A 22,856-nucleotide genomic window follows, 5' to 3' on the forward strand; every position below is an offset into this window, starting at 1 on the left:
AGGGCTCCGTTCTTCTAGGGCTGATGACGGAAATCTCAATCTCAATCTCAAATCAATCTCTCCCTCCCTCTCTCTCTCTCTCTCTCTCTCTCTCACACACACAGTCGGTCAGTCTTTTGCCTTTATTCCGATACATCAGGAACAATTTAAGGGGCGATAGTTCTCTCATGGCTTTAACCAATCTAGTTTGAATGACTTAAGGAACAATACTACAGTATAAACTGCCCCTTAAGTAAATCACATTGGCTGACTGTCATTTTGAAACAAACCTTTTAAGTTTTAGACAGAAATTTCAGAATCTCAAACCCAGCAGAATGAAATTCCTTTTCCTCTGGCCTTATGAGTCTTAAAGTAAATGACATCAGCAAAAGAACGCAAATCCAGGTAAGTATAGGATATTAACTGTTTCAGAAAAAACTAAACTCTGACCCTGGGCAGGTCAGCATGCTTGGGCCATCTCCCATACTCATTCTCTCAGTCCTGTGGGCTCTGTGCCCAGAAACCAGGACTTTTTGAAGCATAAGGCATTTCCCTACCAAGCATTTTCTTCCTGAACCTAAAGATCACGATCCAAATCCCAGAGCTGGGACTCAGAAAGACCCTTTAACTCATACTCATTAAAGCTTCTCTATGAAGATCCCCCTTTGCCAAGCCTTCCAGATGCCTCTCACCCTCCCCCAAACTGATTTCATTTCCAGCCGTTTTATTTACTTTGAGTTGCTATGACACCCTATTCTGGAGCCTCTGGTTAGCACCACACTGCATGTTGGTGAGGAGGCAGGGTGCAGTGCCCCGTGGGACAAGGCTCTGGTATGGGCTCTAATCTCCCTAGGGTGAAAAATGCAGGTCCATTCAAAATGTGTGCTAGAGAGCGCACAGCTCCCCTCCCCCACTTCGCACTGCCGAGGAGTAGGACTCTGCCCATTTCCTCTCCCTGAGAGCACAGAGCTGTCCACAAACAGGGACTTTCCACTTTGAGCAAAACACACTGCACAGAAAGATTAGTGATTGTTTAAGAGTAGAAAAGGAACCTAACTGTTCACCAGAAGCAGTCTAGTGCTACTGGCAAGCATTCTGTGGGGAATAGAGAAGGGTAGGTGGAGAAACTGTGTCTGCCTGCGGCGGGCGGGGGGGGGGGGGGTTGGGGGGGAGGTTTGGTGGGGGTTGGGGGGCAGCTGTTCACACATACAGACGCAGTTACTAGGGTCTGTGTGGGTGTGGAGGGAAATGCAGATTGCTTCCAAGCCTCGTTTTGCTGGGGCCATACCACCAAGCACGGCCCTGCCTTCATCAAAAAAGACTGACTCCAGCTGAGGCCCTTCAAGAAACCATATAAAGAAGCCACCAACCTTCACCAGAGGGGATTTGGGACAGGGAGCGGAGGCGGAGTGTGGAAAGGCTAACGCCTATCTAGAATCCTGGCTTTCGGGAGAACATTCAAACACAAGCCCACACCCCACACTGCACAGGAAGGGGAAGAGAACAGCGGGAGACTGAGCAGAGAAGGGGAAAGGATTCTCAAAAGCCAAGCAACCCAATTCAAAAGCACACCCCACTAGGCAAGGGAACAAGTGCAATGACGGCTCCACCGACACGAAGTAACCTAAGCATTGTCCAGGACTCACCGGCAGGCAGTCCTTCTGCCTCTCCGCCAGACAAAGTCCCCACAGTTACACACACCCTGAACCAGGAAGGGTTTGCTATCTGCCCGCCTGACCTTGTGTTTCTCGTCCCTCTGGAGCTGCCGAGGCTTTTGGTTGAAGTTTCCCCAGCGTCTTTGTTTTGCTTTCTGTATTGGAAGTTGTGTTGAAGGAGTTAGGTTTTCCGCCTCTAGGAAAATCCGATCTACTTGAAAATTCTGCAATCTCCCAGAGTACATAAGACAGGGCAGCCCAGGCTACCCAGAGGGAGCAGCATGCAGTGCTCGGAGCTCCTTCTGGAGACCTTCAGCTCAGCCGCGGCTTCCTCTGCCTGCGAACAATGCTGCTGCGTCACCCACATGCAGCTCCCAGAAATGCTTTGCAACGGAAGATGGCAGGGGGGTGGGGGGAGCCGGGCTTGCCAGCAGAGGGCCCAGGCGGCCTGCTGCAGAGTCGGGAGGGGTGTGCTCTTCAAGCCTCTCTTCCTGGTCATTGGAGGAGAGCCTGCCCGAGGAGCTGGGTCGGGCCCCGCCTGCCAACTCCCTCCCACCACCCCTGCAATAGGAGAACCCGGGGTGGCCCGAGGGCGCTGCTGGCCGACTTCAGCAGGCGCCAGCCAGAGGGAGGGAAGGCTTTAACCCATTCCGCATCTGGTCTTGAATTGGTCCTCATATCAGCCCACACCCTTTCCCTGAGGGTCACCTCTCATTGTTAGCCAGCCAGCACTCTCCCTAACTGCACTCAGAGGATACTCCCAACTCTCTCAGGCACACAGTGAGTGGCCCAAAGTTTAGCCTCTGGGGAACAGGCAGGGAGAAGCTGAGCCCCTCTGGAGATACCTTTTCTCCCCACAGGTGACCAGACTTCAACTGCCCTCACTGCCACTTTCCCAGTCCAGAATCCAGAACCAGCATACAGGTTTCCAGAAAAACCTTCAGGAATGACACATTCCAACCAATATTGGGATACTTAAAACAATGTGTCTGTTTAACATCAACAATTTCTACAACAGATGCCTGCCCAGTTGGGACTGGGAGCCACCATGTGAGAGACAGGCCAAGACAGCTCTTCTGGCAGTTCCTTCATGACCACATCAAACTAGCTGAGGTGTGACCTCAGGTCGGGGCACTCTGCTCTCCTGCTTTGGAACCAGGCTCAGGGAGCCAACAAATGTGTGCTTGCCAGTCTCCTGGGACCTTAACTTACTGTGCTGAGTCTACTGGTTTGTCCTCACTGCCTCATCCTCGTTTCCCTCTAAAGCAGCCCTGCATCCTGGCAGACACCCTGATGCTCCTTCTGACAGCCACTGGAGTGATGCCTGTCCCCCACTCTCCTTGGACTGATCACTAATCTACAGACAGGATGAAGCTCTGAACAAGTGCTCTCTCATATTGTGGGTCCTGGTTTATGTAATTTTTAGATTGTCAGAAATGAAACCTGAGCTTTGTTTAGAAATTACAGAAGCTGGTGTGAAATAAACATTTCAGGCCACTAAGAACCTAGCTTTCACCACTGGGGAACATTCTTATTTATTTCCAGGACAGTTGTCTCACTAAGTTTCTGGTACAGGGTCAGCAGCCCAATAACCTTCCTGGCGTCTGGGGCTTTTGCAGCCAGGGGCTGCATATTTTAATTTTTACAGTAGTCTACCAAGAAAAGGGGGGACTTTTGTGCTTTTAGGTGGAGCTCTTCCTGGAAATATTTATATGGTCATTCTATCCTAAATCTCTCAGTTACACTTATTCTTAAGACTCAAAGACTCAACCAACCTATGACATGTGAAAAACTTTCCTTAACAGTGTGAGAGGTCTTGGAGAATGCTTATTTTGGACTTAGTGCTTTCTAACCTAGAGGGATGATATAGTGCAAATACTTAAGAGAAACATGTTACTCTGAAACAAAATGTAAGTTCAAGTTGTAGCAAGTACAAATTCTAGAGGCCACCAGGAAAGAACAAAAACAGATAGGGCCCTAGGAAACATTGCAAGTTAGTTTCCAAATCACAAATTAAACAAGGCCTATTTTTTCCCCTCCTATTTATTCAGAATAAAAGATAGGTAACAAAGATCAGAGTTAGTAAAAACATGATATTATATAATACAGAAATATAATGACATTTTAAAGAATTAAATCTATTTTAACGTAATCTATATGCCTTGTAGCTGAGTTAAATTATTTAAATCTTTCTACTCAGTAAGAGTGTTAATTAGTAAAAATATATTGTCAGTAAAAATTACAAATGTTTTTCCTTTCCTAATCTGGCTTAATGGCTTAAGAGCTAATTATACTGGGTTCTTTACCAATTATTCTCTTTATTAGTGTCAGATAAAGAAAATTTCTCATCAGTGCTTCTGTATTTATTTGTAACCATAACTCTGACTTCACTCCCATCATATTCCTGGGATGGAGTTTAAGGCAAAATTTTAGGTCATAATTACAAAATAAAATGTTAGAATCTTAGATTAGAGCAGCAGTAGCCTGTTGTACCACCAAGTACAGTTTTCAAGTTTATAAACTGGGAGCTTTTACAATTCATATAATGTTGTGGTTATCAATCTGTATCGTCTAACAGTAAAGTTTATTAACTGGTGAAACAAGAAGACTGATACCTCCTTCCCCCAGGATCGACCCCCACTGTGTGTGCTCTGCGCTCTCTGTCACACACAGCATCTGCGAACCTGGACTGCACCTAATTTCTTAGCCAGCTTAAATGCCTGTTACAACACTGGATACAAGCTCCCTGGGGGCTTGGTCCCTGGCACGTTTGCATGTTTACCCCAACACTAAGCCTGGTTCCTGGCACAAAGTAGCCAGGCATCATTCACAGTAGCAAAATTAATGAATTTCATAGATTTGTAACATGTAATTTTTTTCTGTAATACTGATACTGTTTGTTAAATACTTTACTGACATCATTAATTTTCATTAAAACCACACTAAGGTAGATGTTAGAAGAGAAGCAGGCTTGCCCCAAGGTCACACTGTTTCCAAGCTTATCAAAACATTTTAGAGCAAACAGGAAAATAGAAAAATATTCAACAGCACTTAATTTTTCATTAAGTGAGTTAGGTACCCAAATATATCGATATATTAAAAACTTTTTATATATGTACATATATTAAGAGTTCCTTTATTATCGAAACAAAACAATAAAGTCTGATTAAAAACTCAGTTTTCCAGCTGACTCCCACCTCCTCGAAGTGCCCTCCTCCAGCCCCCACAACAATGCAGACACAAAGAGACTCCTTTTCTTACATTAATGGGACTGTACTATACATACTGCTTCAGGTCCTGCCTCTTTATTCGACGTCTATCAAGGACACAATTTCTTGATTTTAGAAATGTGAAAATATCTCACAGTAGGAGAGAACTCCATCCTATTATTAGTCTACTTTTAGAATTCAAGTTTACCCACATTTCTCCTAACCAGGACTTTATACACAATGATTACTTTCCCTTGAACTTTACCAATTAGTCAACACTTTTTAATGCCCCATTTTTCATTTAATTCCCTTCCAACTCTGTATTGTATGATTTGCTCTTCAACACTGTAGAACTTAAAATCTTTGGAATCTTCAAAGCCCTTTCACTATATCACTCAGATTGACTTTTCTTCCAGAGAATATGCTTATGAGCATCTCATCTCACCACTTTTCCTCTCATCTCTTCTGCTAGTTATTTGTGAGAGCCATATAGGCTACAACAAGAAACAATTCCTTTCTCTGCAGGAAGGGTAAATGAAGCTTGCTCTTGTCCTCCACTGCAGCATAGCCTTCGGTGCTACAGACACTAAGTTCTCTAGCACTGCAGTCTCCACTTGTGCAGTGACTCGGCACCTGCCCAATCCAACTCTTTTCTGTGTGATGCTCAGATTTTCAAAAGATTCAAGCTCTAAACTCACTATTATCTGAAGCTCAGATTAAACATAACTACTTGAATGTAGGGATAATTAATCCATTTGATATTAAGTAAAACTACCTGCAGAGCTGGGATCTAAATCTGTTGTCTCCTGACATCAGCTGCATTTTGACTATGGTATTGGGTAAATAAGAGAAGGTGTGAAAGAGTCTCTGTAGGGAGAATTCAAACACTGCCAGCCTAAACAGTCATCCTACCGGCCACTCATGCTCTGGTCTCTGTGCCACTCTATCTTAGCCAACACTGGCAGCCATGTTTTTCATGATTCCTGATAAACACAAGGACACTCTCTCTAGGCACTTTTATAATGCTAACAGTCACTTTCGATGTCTCTTCTTAAGGCATTCCTCTTCTAGTGGCCTCTTTTTACCTTGCTTGATATTTGACCCAAATCTTTCTACATTTTCCCCTACCACTTTGCCTCAAACATTTTAAAAGATTTATTTATTTTTAAAGTTAAGGTTCATTAAAAAAAAAAAAGATTTTACATATTTATTTTACAGAGGGGGAGGGAGGGAGAGAAACATCAATGTGCGGTTGCCTCTCATGTGCCCCTTGTTAGGGACCTGGCCTGCAACCCAGACATGTGCCCTGACTGGGAATCAAACTGGTGACCCTTTGCTTCGCAGGCCGGTGCTCAATCCACTGAGCCACACCAGCCAGGGCTTATTTTTAGAGGGGAAGGAAGGGAGAAAGAGGGAAAGACATTGATTGGTTGGTTGCCTCACAAACTTCCCCAACTGGAGCCTGGCCCGCAAACGAGGCATGTGCCTTGATTGGGAATCAAACCAGTGACCTTTAAGTTCACAGGCCAGTGCTCAATCCACTGAGCCACAGCAGCCAGGGCTCAAATATGCTTATTTAACCACTTGTTAAGAGAGTTTGTATATTTTGATCAAAACAGTTGACCTTGTATATATAATCAGTGGATTACACTATGACTTCCTACAACTGGATTCAATGGAGTCAAATTCATCTATAAACACTCTTAGGACTGAAGAGTTATTTTTCTTTTTCATGAATTAGAAACATAGATGCCCAGGCCAAAAGAATGTTAGTGAGATATAAACTTAGAAATCTTTCTTTTTAGGGTTTTTGTAACTAATTTTTAAAAAATTGATTTTAGAGAGAGGAAGGAAGAGAGAGGAGAGAAACATCAATTTGTTGTTCAACTTATGCATTCATTGGTTGCTTCTTTTATGTGCTCTGACCGAGGATCGGACCCATAACCTTGGTGTATTAGGACAACACTCTACCAAATGAGCTACCTGGCCAGGGCCCTTAGGGTTCTTAAAGGCAATTATACAAGTTAATGCAGTAAGTCCCCGAAGTCATAATTTTATATTTCCCACATGTATCCATGATGGAAGAGCTACATTAAAAAAAAAATACCCAAAACCTTCTGTAGAAAGAAGGGTGATACACTCAAATTCTCAGGAAAATACGGCATGTGTCCTCTCACAGTGGTTTAAAAACAAACAACAGACCTAAGTGTCCTCTGCTCACTCAAGGATGGGAAGTGAATTTGGGATCTAGTCTGTGAGTCTGGGAAAATACAGCTGAGCTGGCTTCACTGTGCATTAACCATTACAGAAACAGGAGCGCACCTATTACTTGGAACTTAGTCATTTCCTCCCCTACGCACGAGTCACAATGATACCACTTGCGTCTTCTAGAACAAATCTTCTAAAACCAAACCATAAAACCAGCTGACCAGCTTCTATCACTACTGGAGAAGACCAAATTCACCATGTTAGGCCTCTTTCAGCGTCTCTAATTTTCACCTTTTCACTGATGTATGAACAATAAGATAATGAAAATGTCATTGTAAAAAGAAAAAAAAAGTTCATGTCCTATTCCAGTCTTTAGAATTCTTTCTTGAGGTGGCTGTGGAAGGTAGGAAGCACCCCGGTTGGTTAGTGGTGACCAAAGAAAAACTTGAATCAGGAAGTAGGGATGGAAAAAAATCTACTATGAGATACTTAGCCCATTTTTCTTAAGGTCACACAAAATTATTCCCTATATATTCTTCTGAGGATTAAAATAATCTGTATGACAGATTTTAAAATAACACTTATTACAAATTGTGAACTAGCTTTCTAATACACATACCCATACCCTGCACCTAAGACATAGTTCCAGACACTGGTTTAAAAAGAAAATTGTTATTCTCAGCTTCATATTTTTTGGTGTTTCTATTAAAGGTTACATATGGGAAAAGATTTAAAAGAACTCCCTCCAGTTCAGAAGGCTCAAATCTGGATCCCTTAAAAATGAGTTCATTTCTTTGAGACCAATATATAACAGGTGGGAAAGGCTTTGAAGATTACCAATACTGGGAACCATCTTGAGAAAGAAGAAAGATATACAACGTGAAGAAACTTGATATAGCAATAGGATGCATTATGTTTAAATGATACTTTTCTTAGATGTTGCCTTGATATACTTAAGTCTTAATACTAGGTAAATTTGAAACTAAATATGCTAAACCTACTTAATATAATCTAACACAGAACAATTTCTTCTCTTCTGCTTGGGTTAAGACTGCTAGGCATTGTTATTGGCCACTTTTGTTCTGAAACAGGCCTCTTTATTGGAGGGTAACTTAAGTTTAAAGTGCTATTTTTTTAAAAAAGGTTTTATTTATTTATTCTTTGAGAGAGGGGAAGGGAGGGAGAAAGAGAGGGAGAGAAACATCGATGTGCATGACATATATTGATCGATTGCCTCACGCACCCCCAGCTGGGGACCTGGTCCATAGCGGGAATCAAACCAGCAAGCTTTCGGTTTGCAGGCCAGCTCTCAATCCACTGAGCCATACCAGCCAGGGCTAAAGTACTATTTCTTAATACAAACACTTTCTCAGACTGTCCTTTATTTTTAGGATCAGCCTGAAATTTGTGTTTTTAATACTAAATTTAAGTCCTAAGTGAAGATACAAATGTTGGTATTTTTGTAACAAAGACTTAACCTTTTTCTATGAATTGAAACACTGTGCAGCACAAACATATGCATGCACATATTAATTTCCCTCTGGTTAAACCAGAAATTATCCCAAATTCTTGTACTTTCTCAGAATCCAGAAACTTACTGCCCTTGCCAGATCAGCAGCTGTCATGCAACATGACCAATTCTTACCTTTACATCAGCAATGAGAGCGTCTTCGTCTTCTATCCCTGTAGGGACACATTTCTTGTGCAGTGGGAGAGACTCCAACTTATCTACAAGGCAGCGAAGGCCTTCGAGCTCAAAGTGGGTCAGATGCACCTGCCTGTCCTTGCGGGGACTACACTGGGGATCCCACACTTGGCCATTGTGGGAGCCCCGGCTAGAGTCAGAAGATGAGTCTCCAGACAAGCTTTTCTTCAGACTTGGAAGACTTCGGCAGGTTTTGCCCAGTCCATCATAATCCAGGTTGACCCCATTGGCTACAGGGCTAGTGAGGACTGAACGCCTACTGCTCAAGCGCCTGGGTTCTCGATCTGCTGCCTCCTCCTCCCCATTTCCAGATTCTAAACCATTTAACTCCAAATCTGCCGGTATGAAGAAAAAAATGCAGTAAGAATGTGCCACTTGGTCATGTGTTCAATGAGAGAAACAAGCAGAATGTGAGGGGTCTTCAGGTTATAAATGATAAAGTTGTAACATTTTTAAAATGGTCTCTTATTCCAACACTCATATGTGCACTGTTGAAAGTCATGGCTATAGGTAAAATAGGATCCAAAGCTGGTAAGACAACTAAGATAATGATCACCGGGATTTTGAAAAGATTAGGAAGGGCCCAGTTTTGTGTACTAGAAATAAGTTACTTATGAAAATGGCTGTGAATTAGTTTCAAGTTCAAACTCAAATTTGGGGTTATGATTTCATTAACTTTATGGTCCAGCAATCCATCTTCTGGATATCTACCTGAAAAATTTGAAAACACTCATAAAGTTATATGTACCCCTATGTTCATGGCAGCATTATTCATGGTAGCCATGGTATGGAAACAACCTAAGTGGCCTCTGATGAATGATTAGATAAAGATATGGTATAGACAACAGAATACTACTCAGCCATAAGGAAGGATAACATACTGCCATATGCAACAATGTGGATGGACCATGAGACTACCAAGATAACTGAAGTCAGACAGAAAAGGACAAGAACCGTACGATTTCACTCATATGTGGGATACTAAACTGAAAGCAACAAACAAATAAGCTCAGACATAGACAATAGTATGGTGGTTACCAGAGCGGGAGGGGATGAGAGAAGGATGAAGAGGGTAAAGGTGGTCAAATATGTGATCATGGGAGGAGACTAGACTTTGGGGGGTGAGCACACCACACAATATGTAGATGATGCATTATAAAACAGTACACTTGAAACTGAGATAATGTCATTAACCAATGCTATCCAATAAGTTTAATTTAAAAAGTAAAAAAAAAGTGGTTTTGGTCATAACATTAAGCTCTGGAACTGAAATCCTAGTAACACAGCCAACAAACAAAACAAAATGAAAATGAAAGTTTTAATGAAAGAAGAATTTCATAATGTTCACACTGGTCCTTTATTATGAAAGTAATACAGGTTTACTATTAATAATTAAGAAATACAGGAAGGTACCAAAGAAGTATTAAGAAATAAGTCATACTTTATCCTCCCAACTTAAAAGTGTGATGTATTGAGTATTTTCTTCCCATCTTTTTCTACGCATATGTATATGATTACGATTAGATGTATTTTTAAACAAAATTGAGATCGTGCTGTATATACAATTCTGTATCCTGCTTTCACTTACTGGGTGAACATTTAAAATTTTCAAATGAGGATTAGAAACGATGCTAAAGCAAAAAGCATCTTGCTTGGATTGAATGTTCCATGAGACATATGACCACAGGACATTACAGTGCCCTTTTCCACTTTAAGGCATGGAACGACATGAAATTGCCGAACCAAAACTATCCTGTTAGTCAATAAAATATTCCTTTTGATAGAAGTTGGAGAAACAGAAGTTAAAGATATACGTTTTTAGAGCCTTACCAACCTGGTTCAAAGTGCAGCATTCCGACTTATTAACGTAAGATCATGGAAAAGTTGGTGTTTTTTTTTTTAAAGTTTCTTCAACCTTAATGCCCCCAATTTGTAAAATGAAAATAATACCTATTTGGTAGGTATGTAACTTAATATATGTAACCTGCTTATTATAGTGCCTAGAATACAGTAAGTTATTATGATGACATATTCCTAGTTTTTATTGTGTCAAAGACAATTTTTATATAATGAAACATACTAGCCAACTGATTACTCTTTTGAGGTGTGAAGTACTAACTCATTCAGACAAAGATGAAATCCAGATTATTTTATTTAGCTTAATAATTCACATCTGGGTAGATCAGCTGTTGACCAGTGTTCAACTTCAATGAATAAATTTGGTACTTCCAGGTATAGATAAAGTAAAAAAATAAAATTGTTGAGCAACAGCCTAGTGAATATTCTTGGCCTCACCCTCAGTCCCACAGGATGTCTTGAAAGTTCACGTAGGCAGAACACTTACCCATGCTGAGGGATTCTTTCTGAAATTCCTTAGTTAGGTGGGAGCGGTTGGTTATGCAGTACACATAGCGCTCCAATACGTACCAACACATCTCATAGTAGAATGGATAGCGAAACTTATTTGGAACCTACAGGAACAGAATAATGAGAAAAGCAAGCTGATAATTTTCAAAGAAAGAGAGTAAGACAATTGAATCATTGCAATAATTAACCTAGGAAAAACTCTCCATAGTTAACCTATAAACCTAGGTTGGCATTAAAAGCAAAAATTTAAGAGGATCTGACAACCTAGGAAATGCTGACCATGAATAACACTTCTATAGCTTTCTCTAAGATTCACCAACTATTAACATTTCCCCACATTTGCTATTCTCTAGTCATATGTGCTGTTATTTGCTGAAATACTTGAGAGCAAGTTGTGAACATCACATACCCTCAACACTCTGTACTCTGCTGTTTAATGTTAATACCATTTGTACTTTAACCCTATACTGATATAATTCAGCCCTTACCAGCTATGGTTTGCCAAAGAAGCCCTATTTACCCCTAAAGAATGGGACACCCAGTAAACAGCAGGTGATGGATTTGGTCAGCTGCCTGTTTTTGTAAGGTCTCTGAGCTGAGTGTTTCTTACAATTTTAAATGGTTAAAAAAAAGAACAACTAAAACATCATTTCTGACACAGGAAAAATTATATGAAACTCAAATTTCAGTGTCCATAAATAAAAGTTTATTTTATTTGAGCCAGGTTCATTCGTTTAAGTATTTCATTCTACAAGGCAGCATTAAATACTTGCAACAGATATTGTATGGCTCACAAAGCCTAGAATATTTAGTACCTGGTCCCTTACAGAAAAGTTTGCCAAATCTTGCTTTAAGGTATCCACTGCATGTAATGAACTAACTTTTTCCCTAACACCTAGAATGGGGTACCATCCTAGTGAAAACAGAAAATAAGATACAAATCATTTTCTGCAGTGCTTAATTCTCTCATAGAATTTTTCTCAGTTGAGAAAGGCACTGACACATTTACGTTAAAATACAATAGTTTGAGTGTTTGTAAAGAAAGACACATGAATTTAAAGTCATAAATTTTGAGGTGATAAATCCTATTACAAATTATTCTAAGAGCATAAAATTGAAAAACACAGCTCAAGAGACCATCAAATGTCCAGCTCTAACCCTATAAAAATCCAAGATACAAAGAACTTTAAGGAATTGGAGTCCTCAAAACCAACCATGCAGGGTTTTTGTTTTTTTTTTAATCAGAGAGAGAGAGAGGGGAAGAGAGCGAGAGGGGGAGAGGGGGGTAGAGGGAGGGAGGGAGGGAGGGAGGGAGGGAGAGAGGGAGAGAGGGAGAGAGGGAGAGAGGGAGAGAGGGAGAGAGGGAGAGAGGGAGAGAGGGGAGAGGGAGGGGGAGAGAAAGAGAGAGAGATACGGAGATGTGATAGAGAAACACTGACTGGTTGCCCGACTGGGGATTGAACCCACAACCTGGGTATATGCCCTGAACAAGAATTGAAACCACGACCATTTGGTCTACAGGACAACATTCCAACCAACTGAGCCAAATCAGCCAGGGACAACCATGTAAATCTTGTTAAGCTTTTTTCTCAGTGTTCCCAAAATCTGAACAGTGTATTTTAACCCAAAGAAAAATTAAAGTTTTCAAACAATGAATCTTTCTCTCTTAAAAAAGAATTATTTATATTTAGAGGGAAAGGAGGAAAAAAGAGAGGGAGAGAAATATCAATGCGTGAGAGAAACATTTATTGGTTGCCTCTCAAACGCCCCCAAATGGGGACCTGGCCTGCAACACAAGCATGTGCCCTGATTGGGAATCAAGCAGGCGACTTTTCAGTCTGTGGGATGACCCATAACCCATTGAACCAAACCAGCCAGGATAAGACAATGAATCTCTATCTTAACTGGAATAAACCTGTCCACATCAATTGTTATACAGATTTACTTACCCGTGTCCGATCTTCAATGTTGTATATTTTTAACTGCATGGGGATATTGAAGCTATGCAAAAAATTGCCTCCAAACACTAATGTGTCCGTAGGAGTATACACAGCATGAATCCATCCTAGAAAAAGGGGTTGAAAGGTAGTGGCTGTAAGCACACAATACTGCTCTCTCAGAGAACTAGTACAAGATTCCATCACATTTTTATTGATTCTGCCTCTTAATGGTTGGTTAAGGTATTTAATCTCTTGCAGCCTCATAATCCTCTATAAAACCAGGATCAATTATACTTTATATGGTTGTTGGTTTAAACATCAAATGAGAAAATGTATGTAAAGTTTTAGCATAACAAACTTTTAATAAATGCTGCTTCTATTTACTGGAGCACCTACTATGAACCAGGCTCAGTACAAGAGTTTACATTGTGTTTATTCCTTACAACAAAATAAGACAGAGATTTGGGACTTAAGTACTTGACCAAAGTGGTATCAGCAGTTAAATGCAGAGTCAGAATTCTATGTGTCTCTGACTCTAAAATCTGTGTTCTCTCTGAGTGCAGGAACTAGTGACCTGATCAAAAATATTACTGATTCAGCACTCTCTCTAGCCTTCAGAGCCATCCATTAGAGAAGCAGGTAGGTCTTAACTAGGAGTTGTCTATCACCTGCAGAAGAGGTTTTATCCCTAGAGATTCTGAATTTCTAGGGCCAATGGGGGGCCCAAACATGTAGATCTGAAAAGCATCCATTGGCAATTCTGATATATACCTTCAGTGGAAAATCACTGGCTTAAAAACCAACAATCCAACAAAAAACAACTCAGCATCTACTCTGTAATAACTGGAAAGGACACCTTTGTTTTCTGACTACCTTAGCATCATAATCATTCATGGGAGTAATCTAACAATTCCCTTTTATTTAAGGGAAAAAACGGCTAGAGTAGATAATCCACTTTTTCCCATTTTGTTTACCTGAGGGAATGACGAAGGTATAGCCCTGCTTGAGCTCAATGCGCTGGCAATCTGACACCCGGTCGCCCAGAAAGATGTCTCCCTGTTTCCCTGACAGCAGCCAATTCTCGTACAGCTCCAGGTTGTGGGCTGTAGGGGGGATGAGCCAGAAGACCTGTGAGTTAAAAAACTTCAGTCTGTTAACAGCCATTGACATGACCCAGTTGCCCCCCTGAACTGATAAACAGGTACAAAGAGAACTGGGCATTCGGCTTATTACCCAGGCAGTCCCTTATTCACCCCTGGCTGTCTGGCCTCTATAGTACTATTAGGTACAAAATCTTTAAGAGACAGGCGTGGATTGCTTTGTTCCAAGACCAAAAGGATAAATCTTAGGATACTACTTAAATGGATCCAAAGTAAATAAAATGACTTTGGATTTAGAGGTACAATTGTTCTAGATTGGGACCTTACATTTTAAAAGCTTTAAAGCTTTATCTGTGTTTTCATTTCAGTTTTACTTTTCTCTCACAAATGCATTTGCTTCTTTTTATTTAAATTGATTCTTTATTGATTTTAGAGAGAAACATCAATTTGATTTTCCACTTATTTATGCATTCATTGGTTGATTCTTTTTTAAAAAAAGATTTATTTAATTTTAGAGAGAGGGGAAGGGAGGAAGAGAGAGGAGAGAAACAGCATCATGTGAGAGATACACTGATTGGTTGCCTCTCGCACACCCCTAACAAGGGACCTGGCCTACAATCCAGGCCATGTGCCCTGACTCAGAATTGAACCAGCGACCTTTTGTTTTGTGGGACAATGACGAACCCACTGAGATACATCAGTCAGAGCCATTGGCTGATTCCTGTGTCCTGACTGGGAATTTAACCCATAAGCTTGGCATATCAGGACCAACTAAGCTACCCAGCCAGGGCCCTGCATTCACTCCTAAGTAAGGGGGAAAAGGGTAGCAATAAGAGCATAATACTATAAACCTCTGTTAATAATTCTAGATTTCCATTTTCACACAGCATTCAGAAATACTCCAACTTGCTGGAATACAGTTCTTTATGAATGAGGATGATCTTTCAAAATCTATTTATATCTTCAGAAACAAGGGTTTCCTTTGGCCACATTTCAGACCAATGCCTTCGTACAGGAAAAGGTAGCTTGAATCCCAATTTGTTGATTTCATTGTGAATCTATCCAAAATTTGTGTTCCCTTCTACTATCTTATTACATTACCACATAGAGAAATTATCTTATCCTGCTAAAACCGCTTCCTTGCCTTCATTTGGAGAATTCTGCTTCGGGAATCTACCAACAGGACTGTTGAGGTTTAGTAAGTACTGTGCAAATATTGGAATGATCATAGTGGCCTAGATGAATACTAATTCCTACTGAACTCTAGCCAAGAAGGTCAATTTAATCTACAATTCTCACTAGATATGAGTAGGGACAATCTCCTAATAGATTCATTTCCAGGGTATATTAAGCATACATCAACTGAAGCAAAGTCATGTAACCATTGTCAGATTCCAACCCCATCACATCTACAACTGTACCTTTCCCCCTTGATGGATGTGATACCAAACAGAGGTACCACCAAAGTCGACATGGAAGTCAGTATAGCAGCCTCGAACACTCATTAGACAGTACCTGACCCAAAAAAAGCAGCAATGTTAGTGAACTGATGAGAAAAAGAGGACCTGCCCCACCACAATGCCACACTCCACGCCCGCCTTGTGTGCTCCCTCTAGCTTCCACCTAATCCGCCCCCAGTCAGTGCAAGGAATGCAACTGCAAGTCATAACATTACCAGGATAAGTTTTTTCTCTAACTAGGTGATCATGGACTATGATACTCTTACATACACTCTTCCCTTTGGAACTGTAAAGGCTACTCTTTAAAGAATTCATGTTTTTAATCACTTAAGACACAGAGCAAGGCTCCGGAGGGAGGAACCAACCATTCTTTCGATCACTTTACTATCATTCTTTACTATCACTTTGGTTTCCCATAACACACTGACGAAAATGCAGGGTCAGTCACTTACTTCTGCACTTTAGGGTACTGCATCTCCAAGATGGCATTTGTTGATTCAGTCTGACTTTCCTTCAAATGCCTTGGCCACATGTTGTCTACCCAGTCAATGAAATCCACCTTTAAAAAGGAAGAGGACACATTTAGGCTTCAAAGGAAGGGTTGGGACCTTGATGGGGCTCACTCAATCTTTCTGGCCATGTTTTAAGTACCTAGAAGATACTTATGCACTGTCTTTTGTTCTCTAGAAAATTTTGTATTTCTGAGCCCTTCCATAGATTCTATTCCTCCATTTAATGGTAGTATTTTTCTAATTTTTATAAAATTATTTTTATCAGCATTTTCAATCATTAATATAGGGGACAAAAATGAATAAATTAAGAATGTGACAAAGGAGGCTTCCTGTGTGAATAACACATTTCTAACTTTTAAGAATGAAAAAGTATGATCTGGATCAAGTTTTAATTTTGTAAGTATAATCATATTGTTTTAAAACTGAAATTCTAAAAATGTTAAGGAACACATTTATTAAAAATGTTATTGTAATTATTACTCTCTCTTATTGAATTCTGTATTTATTAAGTAGATCATGTTTGGCTAATAACAAGGCTAAATTCTAACCACCTATACTTCCTACAAAAAGGACTTTTGTCATTCTAGGGGGGAAAATTTTCTTAATGAGAAATTCTGCAGTATTTAGTTATAGCATCTCCAATAGCAAGAAGCAATGACAAAAAAATTACACTACCTCTTCAGATAATAGTGAAATACTGTGAACATTTCCCCACAGGTCTATACATATCAATGTATTAGTATAATAACAAATGTAACTTACTAGTAACCTAAAGGTGTGTATGTACACATATTCATAACAAAATTATAGTAGTTACCATATTTCAACTTTGAAAGTCAAAGGCTGTAATTAAGATAATTTAAATGGAGATGGATAAAACACTGAGAGCTTGACTTAAAAAATAATAATTAGTACATTCCAACTTCTGCTGTTCCAGGTAGAATACTTGACAAAAGTGAGTTCTGAGTCAGGAATTAAATAAATAAAATTGGTCCAAAAATGACTAGGTATATTTCAAAGTAAAACCAATCCCCCTCAGGGAAATAAATTTTCTCAATGTCCTGCAGATAGCCACTACTTCAATCAGTCTACCTTCAGGAGACCTAAGGATCAAAAACTAACTTTCCATTAAGGATGGGGTGTCAATTTATTTCTACTAGTCATCCAGTGGAATCAACTCAAGAAATCATTTCCTAAAACAATCACCTGGTTCTAAACTAGTTTTCTCCCAAGCTTCTCCGCAAACCTATAGAACAGAAATTGATTAGGCAAACTTCTTATTGACAGGATTTTTAAGAGTGAATTTTAAGACTCTTCTTCATTATGTATGTGCAAAGGCCAATGTTCCCAAATTAAGTTATTGGTGAGGTAAATAAGAGCCCCTTCCTACATAAAATTAAATAATTTTAGAAAATGATGAACCATCTAAAAATACAAGGCATTCTCATCAAATTGTCTTGGTCATCTTTATCTTCATCTTGGTATGTACAAAAAGTAATAAATTCTCCTGGTAAATAAACCACCCTCTTGGTGTCAATGACAATGTGGGGAAAATGGTAAGACTCACCGTGGAGGGCCTCTGCACCATGTTCTCCAGCCTGGTATGGCTAAATTCTAGGCTGATGACATTATACAGCTTTTCTCGCTCCTCCTCTGGGGTCTCATAGTAGCGTGTCCACTGAGCCATAGTCATTTCAATGCCTTTCTGTGTGTTCACATCCATAACATCCACCATGCGACGACTCCCTGCCAGGAAAAATGCATCCATTGATTGGCCATCTCTACCAAGCCACTGATACCCATAAAAGTATGAAGAATATAAAATACAAATGGAAGGCAACAAACTATCCTTTCTTATTTAGGGTATTCACTTATATTCAGTATCTCACTTAACCCTAACAACTCTAAATGCTAAGTAGTAATCTCCATTTCATAGAGGAGAAAACAGGTGACAGGTAACTTGCAGGACAAAGCGGACAAGAATGCAGGTAGCCCAATTCTAGAGTCAACGTGCTTATCCACTAAGCTACAATGCTTTGATGCAGGTTCGAAACAACCTGATCTATCCCACAAATTGAATAAAGACCCACTATTTAGTGAGAACTAGATTAAATTTGAATCTGTCTACTTTTTTGTTTAAAAGGGTTATTCCCAAACTTGCCAAGCATTTCTAATATAAAACTCTTTTCATGCGTTCCACAAATATTTACTAAATGAAAAAGATACTATAATGGACACAAAGATCTTCTATATCAGATTCTCAACCAAATATAACGACTACAACAAAAGTCAGAATGCTACAAGAGGTGGAATAATATAGTAAAGGGGAGAGAACAATAGTTTTGCAGCCAAAGAGATCTAATTATAAATCTCAGCTCTAATAATATCACTTTGCAAGCCATTGTGGGAATTTAGTTAATGAAGTAAAATCTTTAACATAATGTGGGCACTTAATTAAACAGTAGTTAAAAATAAAGAAAAATATTTAAAATATTTTTATTTTATTATAGCCCTGGCTCGTGTGGCTCAGTGGACTGAGTACCAGCCTGCGAACGGAAAGGTCGTCGGTTCGATTCCCAGTCAGGGCACATGCCTGGACTGTGGGCCAGGTCCCCAGTTGGGGGAGTGCAAGAGGCAACTAACTGATGTATCTCTCACATATCAATATCAATGTTTCTCTCCCTCTATTTCTCACTCCCTTCCCCCCTCTCTAAAAATAAATAAAATCTTAAAAAGGAAAGTTTTAAACAAAACAAAACCTAGACTGACTAGAGAAGAGAGGGAAGGAGAGTCATTGAGTTTGGCCCTGAAGAATAAATAAAATTTCAGCAAGAAAGATTCAAAGGAGAGAGTTGCAAACAGGGACAACAACATAAGAGAAAGAGAAGATGTGGAAAGGCAGCACAGCTAAAAAGTAAAGAAAATGGCCCTGGACAGTGTGAGTCAGTTGGCTGGAGTGTTGTCCCATAGACCAAATGGCCGCTGGTTCAATTCCGAGGTCAGGGCACATATCTAGGTTGTGGGTTCAATCCCTGGTAGCTGGTTGGGGTGTATATGAGAAGGCAACCAATTGATGTTCTCTCTCACACTGATGTTTCTCTTTCTCTTTCCCTCCCTTCCTCTCTCTCTCTGAAAGTAATGAAAAAAAAGTCCTTAGGTGAGAATTAATAATAAAATAAAACAAAATAAAATAAAATAAAAAGTTAAGAAAATGGTGGTCAAGGGAAGAGAAAATAAAACGCACTGTTGGAATATTAAGAATATTGTTCACCCTGGCTGGTGTGGCTCAGTGGATTGAGCGCTGACTTGTGAACCAAAGGGGTCGCCAGTTGATTCCCAGTCAGGGCACATGCCTGGGTGGGAATCCCTACCCAGTAGGAGGCATGTGAGAGGCAACCACACACTGATGTTTCTCTCTCTCTTTCTCCCTCCTTTCTCCTTTCTCTAAAAATAAATAAATAAAATCTTAAAAAAAAAAAAAGGAATATTGTTCAACTTGCAAGAAACTAATAAATACCTACTACATACTTGGCAGATAAAAAGGACCTTATCCCCTGCCTTTAAGGAATTTACAGTGTGGTTAGAGATAAAAGATAACAGGCAAGCAGACAAGAGATACTACTTCATACCCTACTACTTCAAGATGGCAATAAGAAGAAGAAGAAGAAGAAGGGGAGAAGGAGGAGGAGGAGGAGGAGGAGGAGGAGGAAGAGCTGGCCAGGATGCAGAGAAACTGGAGCCCTCAGGCTTTGCCAGTAGGAATGTAAAATGGCGTAGCTGCTACAAAAAACACTTCGTGGCAAATTAAACACAGAATGACCATATAATCCAGCAATTCTACTGCTAGGCATGTATTCAAAAGAATCACACTCAAATGTTCAAACAAAAACTTCTACCATGACTATTCACAGCAGCTCTAGTCACAACAGCCAAAAAGTGGAAATAACACCAATCAATAGATAAATGGATTAACAAAATGTAGTATACACACACAATGAAATATTACTCCACCATAAAAAGGAATTAAGTACTGCTGCATGCTACAACATATATAAACCTCAAAAACATTATGCTAAGTGAAAGAAGCCAGACACAAAAAAGGCTACATATTTTGTGATTCCACTTATATGAAATATCCAGAATAGGCAGATCCACAGAGACAGGAAGCAGATTTGTGGTTGCCAGGGTAGTGGGAAGGAGGGAATGAGGAGGACTACTTAATGGGTAAGGAATTCCCATTTGAGGTGATAAAAAAAAGTTCTGGAACTATATATTAGTGATGGCTGCACATTATGAATATACTTAATGCCACTGAGTCTTATACTTCAAAATTATTACAATGGCAAATTTAATATTATTTGTACTTTACAATAAAAAAATAAAAAACTTAAACTAAATGCTGTCCTTCAAGAATGTAGATCAAGAGTGCCACCAGAGCGCTGGCCAATGTGGCTCAGTGGATTGAGTGCCTGCCTGCAAACCAAAAAGTCACTGCTTTGATTCCTAGTCAGGGTACATGCCTGGGTTGCAGGCCAGGTCCCCACTCAGGGGTGTGCAAGAGGCAACTGATCAATGTATTTCTCATACATCGATGTTTCTCTCCCTTCCTCTCATCTCTAAAAATAAATAAAATCTTAAAAAAAAAAAAAGAATGCCACCAGAACACTTAGATAAAATAATGACATAGTTAAGACAGCTAACATTTACTGAGCACGTACTATGTGCCACATGTTGTTCTAAGCACTTCACACTTAAGTAACATGTCCAAGGTTACACAGCTAGTAATCAGTAGAGCTGAAATTTAAACCCGGAGAGTTTTGTTCAAGTTCATACTCTTAACCAATATGTACCATCACAAAGTTTACATGATAGAACAGCTTTCTTCTTCTTCTTTTTAAAAGAGATTTTATTTATTTATTTTTAGAGAGAGGGGAAGGGAGAGAGAAAGAAAGGGAGAGAAACATCAATATATGGTTGCCTCTCATGTGCCCCCAACTGGAGACCTGGCCCATAACTCAGGCCCACAACCCAGGCATGTGCCCTGACTGGGACTCAAACCAGCGACACTTTGATTTGTAGGCCAGTACTCAATCCACTGAGCCACACCAGTTGGGGCAGAATAGCTTCCTTCTTTCTGGGACTTTAACTGACACTGTAGGTGTAACATTCCACTTTAAGTATTATAAAAAAGAAGACTGAATTAACCATAGTACATATAATGATAACGGATTATTAGAATCATGATAGTTTGCTCACTGCATTTTGACAATCATTAGTTATCCAAGGGGAAGAAAAACCCAACTATCTTCCTAAGAATTTGACTGCAAGTGGAAAACAAACAAGGGAAAGAAATCAGGTATTGGCAGTTTTTCCACTTTCACTTTTGTGTGAATTTTTTAAAATATAAATGCAGGGATATAAGGCATTCATGCAGGTCAAAATGTTTCAGTAAACAAATTTCAGCAGTTCAACTTTATAGCAATTATAAATAAACCTGTTCTTTCTTTCTGGACAATGCTAGCACTTGCATGTTTTACAAACAAGTAAACTCACTGATGGTGTGGCAGCATTTTTATCACACAGTCGGTCCTATCCATTCACTGTACTTTTCTGAGTTGTCCTACACGCAAGTACATGTTTTTAGTGTTGTCTGTCTTCTGTGCTGTTCTGTAAATTTGCCATTAAAATACATTAAACTATTTTTTTTTTAACTTCTATCATCTAGACTTCAAACAACCTGGACATATCAGTTGAAATGTCTGATGTCTGTCAGTTTAGGTACAATCACTGCTTCATTTTAAATCACAGCAAAAATATCTGTGACCATTCACAGGTCTATTTGGAAAATATAAGGTTACTGAAGGCTTCCAAAGGTCATTGGCAGTATATATATAATTAAAGAAATGAAAAAATGGTAAGAAAGTGGTAAGAAATCCATAAGGAGACTAGCGATTGAGAAGTCCTTATTATCTGTGTAGCTCACAAATTTGGATAAGTCAATGATGAGATCCAGAAGTTCATATTTTTAACAAGTATTATAGGTGACTCTGATATAGGTCATTTGTGGACCACAAACCCTTAAGAATGCTTGGCCAACAGAGAAAAGTTATGGTGGTCTATTAACTTAAAGATCCAGGGAACTATTGTTCTTGGGGTCTATTAGGAAAAGAATTCAAGTGATGGACTGATAAGTACTCAAATGGGTTTTTCTGAGGCCCCTTGAGAGAACCCTACCTTGAGAAGAGTAGAAAAAGCATTTTAATTACTCAACAGATTTCCTGAGCACCTACTACACTCCAGATAATGGTGCTAGGTACTAGGAAATCATAGTGACAGGCAGATGGCTGGACTCTGATAGAGAAACAGTAAGGATGCAAAAAACACAGGGAATGAAAGAATTTTTCTCTACCTGGGTTATCTATGACTTGCACCTCTTGGATAAAACAGTCTAAAAAGGGCCCTCAAGTGGCCAAGAGATAGTACTACAATATTTAAATTCCAAAGCAAGAGACCTGCAGCGGAGCTTCAGCAGAAGAAATTGTAGTGGTAGGAGGAAAGCATCAGAAAACTCTTGTTTCATGTTGGAAACATTTCTAAAAGATTTTAATCTACTTTACTGCCTCGTGTACAGGAGAGTGATCATCTCTGAATTCCTAAGGACCCTGGCATGTCTATCTTTACTAACCCCAAGCAGTTTTATTCTTTACCTAGATTATTCTAA

At 39.7% G+C, this 22,856-nt stretch overlaps 1 protein-coding gene across 2 annotated transcripts in view; it reads right to left on the reverse strand.

Moving 5' to 3' along the window:
* The window catches only part of KDM2A (lysine demethylase 2A), an 85,080-nt gene that overhangs the window by 14,065 nt on the left and 48,159 nt on the right, over positions 1-22,856 (reverse strand). For both annotated transcript variants that reach the window (XM_024574430.4, XM_045183128.3), the window contains exons 6-12: positions 17,703-17,881; positions 16,076-16,182; positions 15,585-15,678; positions 14,038-14,191; positions 13,073-13,188; positions 11,101-11,227; positions 8,697-9,091 (exon numbers count right to left, since the gene is read on the reverse strand). In XM_024574430.4, coding sequence (XP_024430198.1) covers positions 8,697-9,091; positions 11,101-11,227; positions 13,073-13,188; positions 14,038-14,191; positions 15,585-15,678; positions 16,076-16,182; positions 17,703-17,881 — 1,172 coding nt within the window. The remainder of the gene's footprint in view (positions 1-8,696; positions 9,092-11,100; positions 11,228-13,072; positions 13,189-14,037; positions 14,192-15,584; positions 15,679-16,075; positions 16,183-17,702; positions 17,882-22,856) is intronic.

Source organism: Desmodus rotundus, chromosome 5 (genome assembly GCF_022682495.2).
Source record: "Desmodus rotundus isolate HL8 chromosome 5, HLdesRot8A.1, whole genome shotgun sequence".
NCBI lineage: Eukaryota > Metazoa > Chordata > Mammalia > Chiroptera > Phyllostomidae > Desmodus > Desmodus rotundus.